Source organism: Camellia sinensis, unplaced genomic scaffold, assembly GCF_055761805.1.
Source record: "Camellia sinensis isolate YWXY unplaced genomic scaffold, ASM5576180v1 Unanchor3, whole genome shotgun sequence".
Taxonomy (NCBI): domain Eukaryota; kingdom Viridiplantae; phylum Streptophyta; class Magnoliopsida; order Ericales; family Theaceae; genus Camellia; species Camellia sinensis.
Window position 1 is genome coordinate 8,082,048 of NW_028129178.1, and position 6,430 is coordinate 8,088,477.

The 6,430-nt window shown below is 38.1% G+C and overlaps 1 protein-coding gene across 1 annotated transcript; it reads right to left on the minus strand.

The window, feature by feature from the left end:
* Positions 1-4,154: 4,154 nt before the first annotated feature.
* LOC114258836 (F-box/kelch-repeat protein At4g39580) lies at positions 4,155-5,928 on the minus strand. Its single transcript, XM_082912296.1, has 2 exons — positions 4,672-5,928; positions 4,155-4,575 (listed from the first exon to the last, which is right to left on the minus strand). The coding sequence occupies exons 1-2, from the start codon at positions 5,814-5,816 to the stop codon at positions 4,479-4,481; spliced, it is 1,242 nt and encodes a 413-aa protein (XP_082768422.1). The 5' UTR covers positions 5,817-5,928; the 3' UTR covers positions 4,155-4,478.
* Positions 5,929-6,430: the final 502 nt, after the last annotated feature.

Consider the following 6,430-nt stretch of genomic DNA (forward strand, 5'->3'; position numbering starts at 1 on the left):
GAAAGGGTGTTTGTAGTGAAAATTGAAGAGAAAAGCAGGGAGAGTGGGAAATCAAATAAGAGAAAATGAGAACAACTTATCCGATAAGAAACAAAAATGTCAAAACGGATATATTTGCGGGGAATCAAAAATATCCTTGTGTGACATTTTCACTACCCTAGTTTTTTTTTTATATTATCATCTTGTGTGTTGGTGGGTCAGTGTAAGTAAAGCTCAAGATAAAGTGTTTTATAATTTACCCTAGTAAACATATTTTCTGTGCATAATGGGTGGAGATTTTTCCTAACATAACTTTTACACCCTGTAATTTGCCAAATCCACAAATTTAATCATGTCAAATGGCAACAGTTGCATCCACACATACTGTAATAACCCAACCCTCGTACATGTTTTCTGATATCTTTCAGTCCCTATTTTGTGCTTCCGAATGCTTATCGTTAAATCCTATGAGAAATTACGGTTAAGTGTGAACTCCATGTTTAAGGGTGTCTACCTGTTTAACAAGAAAAGTATCTGTCACATTAGAATGTTTGAATCAGGAATTGGGAGCCTTGGGGGCTTAATTATCTGAAATTGACTTTATATATGTGATCAGCATAATATTTAGGTAATATTAAGCGTTTTTGTGAAATTTCAATTTGGGATGATTAAACGAATGATTTTTGTCCTATTCACCTATTAGATATATCTCATGTCTTCATGTTCTTTAAACACTTGACTTGGTAGGGGGATTTATTTCGTAGCTACCTCCTAGAGAGGAAGAAATAAGAGAAAAAGGGAACAAAGGTAACAAGGAAAGGAATTGGGATTAAATTAGGAGGATCTTGGAGATTTGTGAGACCCAAGGTATGTTAAATTAATTTTACATAAACTTTCTCTTAACCATGTGTGAGAATTCTCCTTTCCATTTGTGAGGAAGGGGCTGTTAGTTTCATATTCATACAATTAGGGTTTGTAATTGGGAATTGGGTGTGATTCATGTTTGATTACAAAGTTATTCTCATCAATTGGTTGCTTTGAGCTCTAATTGAAGTGTTGTGTGGGATTGACACTCCAACCTTTGGTTTCCATGCCAACCCATGAAATTATACCTATGTATTGTGTTATGAACTTAAGATTAATGATCTAAATTATGTTAGGTTGTTATATGTGTTGTGATTCCTATTCACATGATTTCTAAGCAAAAATCTAGCAAGTTATGGATGTAGTTTAAGCCTTGCTTTAAGTGAACAAGAGAGGGTTTTGGATGAATTTTTGGTTGAACTTCGGACTGCCAAAACAGGGACACGGCCGCTCGAGCGGAGGTCTCGAGCGCTCGAGCGGAAAAGAAGAAAAATTATCTATTCTGTTTTGCGTGCTCGACCCTCTGTTATTTGTAGACTATCTTTTTGATGATCTTAAGATGGTTGTAAATTCATTAGAAGCATTATAACTCAGGAACTAATTTAACAAGGAAAAAGAAAGAACTAATGTGCAAGTTTTGAATGTGTGCAGGACACACCCCGGGAGGAAGTAGCACGTCATCTCAACACTGTGAGTAGTAGTAGTACTATTATACGCTTCACATATAGCTCATGCTTGTCATTAGCATTTTGTTCACGCACGATATGCAACTATGTTAATGTTTTAACGTATGTAAATAAAGAAATGGGGAAGATGAAATACTTTCATTCGGTGAGACTCTGGGCCTATGGCCATTCAGTATAAGTTGTTATGATATGAAACAAAGTGCTATACAGAACTAAGTGCTACGATGTGAGTCACCTCTAGAATCCGTGTGAGACACCTCTTGAGTTCATACAAGTATGGTCAAGGGCTTAATGCCAAATTATCCAAGGGCTCAATGCCAATCTATTCAAGGGCTTCATGCCGCTATGTTTAAGGGCTTCGTGCCACCACGTTTAAGAGCTTTATGCTACACCGTTCAAGGGCTTTAAGCCAAGACATTAGGGTCAAGCTAATATGTTCCAAGATAGTGCCTAAGGCCATTATGAATTAATACAGACTCAGACTAACTATGTGAACTCTACATTTGCATACTACAGTACATGTTTTGAAGCTTTGAATACCAAATTTGAACTTTAATTGAAATTTTGGAATTTCAGAATTTTCGTTGTCCGCTCGAGCGAGAGAAGTCCCGCTCGAGCGTGAAAATCGACCTCCCAGTAGTTTTTCAGACTTTACAGTCCGCTCGAGTGACCAAAGTGGCGCTCGAGTGTGAAAATCAACCTTCTAGTAGTTTTTCAGACTTTACAGTCCGCTCGAGCGACCAAAGTGGCGCTCGAGCGGAGACCCATTTTCAGCACATTTTGGAAAGTTGCATTTAGTCCATATTTTTCTCTTCATCTCTTTCCAAAGCATTCTAGATATGATTTATGACTCAATAAAGATTAATAAGCTACTAATCAATATGAATTTATATATTATGATTCAAGTTAAGCATCGTTTTAACTATGTATTATTATTCATTGAGCCTGTCTCACTCTGTGTTATGTCTGTTTCTGTAGGTCACCAACTAGGTGGTCAATCCTAAACCAGGACGCCCATCCTCTTTTGTCAACCCTTGTGTGTCCAGGCACTAGACGAGACCATTTATTTAATTCGGGAAGTTTTGTTAAGATGTGGCTCGTATTTTGATTGTTCATCTAAGGTTGAATGTACATAACTTCTAGGTTTTGTTTACGCCCAATCTTAGGGCTGGATCAGTATATGTGTATGTTTACAACCGATGCTCAGGGATATATTTTCGGATTTTCTTTGTCTGCGATGATGTGATGTTTGAGATCCTGACATAATAGAAGTAGCTCAATGGAGTATGTATATATATCTATGTTATGTTAATATTTTGTGCTTCCGATAAGGCCCCGTAAGTTATGTATACCAGGTTAATATCCGTTCCTGAATAGGTCATGCCCAAACTTATAGGGGCGAGTTTTGGGGGTGACACATACACATCCTCTCCATCCCCATAGCTAAATGAGAAAAGTTTAAGTGAAAATAATAGAGTAAACAAACTCAACATCACACACAATGATATTAACAAACTAAACATATGAAGGCAATTCTGCTCAATTATTAGTCACTTTTTCTTTTTTTTTCTCCAAAAACTGACTACCCCTCACAAACTTCTAGTTGCCATCCTGCTTTTCATTCAATCTGACATCACTCTTAACTACAGGGCATCATATTTATCTCTATCCTACTCTAAAACAATCTACGTTTGCCCTATAACTTTCATAAATCAAACTAATTGATCAGGATAAAAACATAATAGTCTACTTTTTAGAGAAAAATATATTTCATGGACAACACATCGCAACAAAAATAGGAAATAACGCAATTGGATATAACCCACATCCACCTAGAACCTAAACATCAAAGATCAAAAGACTAGGGAGATATATGGCATCTAAACCTAGAACCTAAACAATTTTCTAAACAGAATTATGAATGTGAAGTACCTTTATGAACATCATCTCATCTCAACAACTCCGATGAATAGGCATAGAGTGCCAACCAACTACAAAGAAAATTCCACTCTCTTCTCGGTACAATAATTGGAAGCTAGGGGCATATGAAGAAGGAAAAAATTAGCTAGGGACCCACATCGGCCTGGCTTGCCAAAGATGGTATTGGGTGATTTTGACCTAGGCCACATCGCATGGCAAGATAGGTACACACCTATGGCAGTGTCAAATCATAGTCAAAAGGCAAAAACATAATTATACAATATACATAAATCCAAAGATGATATGAACTATATCTAAATAGCAAAGAAGTAAATTCTATCATAAGTATTAAGAGATGGGATTTATCCTCTTATTAGATATAAAAAGGTGAGTTAAAACTCGACCATCCTAGGATGATGCCAACTAGGAAAGGAGTTATTCAAGAGGCACACTTCATTATAAATAGGCAGCAATGCCATTGTACGTGAGACACCACATACAAGAATTTCATACTTTCCTTCTCTATGATTGATAACTTAAGCATCAAAGTGGCATGCAGCCTGCCACCACCTGTCAAGCAACAGTACCGGCGTCTTATTTTGCAGAGTTCATTGTTTGTGTGCACAGGTAGATGATCATCTCTTAGTTGAAATCATATCTTCAACTAGGTGCGAATTTTTTCCCTCATGGTACCCACACAAGGAGTTGTGAATATCATTCTAATTAATTAGAGCTAATAAGATAATACAGATTAGCCCTACGCCAAAGCAGCAGCCACAGGCTAGTACATTAGCTCAGTAACAGGGTCGTGCTGGCAATAGCAGCAGCCAAGAAGACATGTACATTTAAGCTAATAGTATAACATAGATGTCATGCAAGGGATTTCAAATAAACCATGTTTCATAAAACATTGGCCAATAAATGCATATAGAGTCAAGGCCCAAGTTATCAAAAACATTGGCAAATACATGCACATTGGCCCATATTTTGACTTAACAAGATCTTTTCAACTAGCAGAAGCTTCTTCAATCAATTTACATCCATGAGGTCCAGCTTCAGAGTAGATTCAGTTGGCTCTTTGAGTTCCACAACTACTGACGAACTAGGTAATTCACACCTTTTATTCCTACAATGAAATGGTATCCCACTTATTACTCAACAAAGAATGGTACACACATATATGATATATCAGCATTATCATCAAAGGAAACTAGAAACTTACATCAGCACAACATCAAAAAATTTTGTTTTAGGACCAAGATCATAAGCTTGAGATGAGAGAACCCAAGCGCAGAGAGAGTCTTTGCGTTTAATGGGCAAATAGGATGATTTCTCCACAACAAATTTGGTGCAGTGTACACTAGGCCCACGTCCCCAAACCAAACAAAAACATTTGCCAGTCAAATGAAACAAGAAAGTCCTCATTTCACAAGGATCTACACTGATCTTCCGTGCTGCATTCTTAAATCCCCTAATTTTCCCCGAGAATGATTTGCCAGTTTCCAAGTCATAAGCGTACATACCGGTGGCGTTGTCATACTTGTCGTACCAATACAAAGTATTGCCTAAAACCGCCATGTTTGTTTTCTCGACATCCGATGCAACGCGAAGATGTTTAGTCAAAGGGTGTTTGGTCCACTTGTTTTGAGAAACGTGGTACATATACACTTCGTTCAAATAAGCTACAGCCACTAGAATCTTCTGTAAACCCTCGAGAGCCATACACAAAAAACGAGCGGAAGGTAGCGGCTTATCACAGCAGGTAGGTTTAGGAAGAAAACTCCATTTCTTAGTCTTAGGATCAAAAACCTCAGCCCAGTTATCATTTTCAGTATCTTTGAGAACGTTTTTAACAAGATAACCTCCCATGACATACAGTTTTCCACCGAGAACCACCGCGGCGGGGCTATCTCTTCCAACGTTCATGAGAGCAGAAATAAGATTCTTCCAACGGGGCGAGGGAGAAGCAGACTTGAATCGGCGAACATCGTTAGTGGGGTGATTCTCATAAAATGTTCTGCCACTACAAAATCCACCGAGGCAATAGATAGTAGAATCCAAACAAACTAAGGTGCTACAGAAATATTTCTTTCTCGAGATTGGGATGAGTTTCAACTTGTTCTTCTCTCCTCTTTTCATGCAATTGTTCCATTTCTTGAATTCATCAACACCACAATCATCACTATCTCGGTTCGAAATGTCGACCGCGTACCACTTCATGTTATATTTGTGAGTAACGGCGCGAAACCACAGAGATCTCCCGTGCCGTTCTTCTTGAAAACAACATGATGGCGACGGCGACCGCGACGATCGACGACGTCGGAGTCGATGACTGCGACGCCCCCCAACAAGAAGATGCACAAACATGTTTGCCCTTCACTGATTTAGGGTTTCTCGGTGAGTCGGATCTAATGCTCTGCCTGTTTGGTTTATATGCTACCTTTAGGTTGGGCTGTGTTTGTTTGGGAACTTCTATTTAGGGGAGTTACGGGCGGGCTTCATTCTTACGAGATTTTTTTAGTTTTCGTTGCGTTGCGTTGCGTTGCGTTTGGGAGCTTCTGGAGTGTTTTAAGAAGATCATTAAAAATTAATTTTTTTTATCTTTTTAATTTTTTTTAATGAAAAGTGATGTGATTTAAAATAGATTAATTTTATTTTATTTTTATTTTATTTTTATTTTTTTGTATATTCCCAATGGCCCCTCTATTTAGGGGAGTTGCGGGCGAACTTAATTCTTATTAGATTTTAATTTAGCACATTTTTTCATTATATCCTTAACATTCAACTCACACGAATAAATTACTCAATTGTTTCACTCTTTCTCTTTCAATTGTTCGACTCTTTGTCAATCGGCCATTGGAAACCACTTTTGACTGTCAGCGACCACCTTTGGTCGCTGTCTCTGATTGCCGGCGACCACCACCGACCTTCGATAACTCCTTTGGCCTTCATCTTTAACTGTCAACAGCCATTACTGACCT

Excerpts from the sequence above, each read along its gene's own strand:
- LOC114258836 (XM_082912296.1), bottom strand. The coding sequence starts at position 5,816 with ATGTTTGTGCATCTTCTTGTTGGGGGGCGTCGCAGTCATCGACTCCGA. Across the intron at positions 4,576-4,671 it reads TTTTTTGATGTTGTGCTGAT|GAATAAAAGGTGTGAATTAC; the intron begins GTAAGTTTCTAG and ends ATTTCATTGTAG.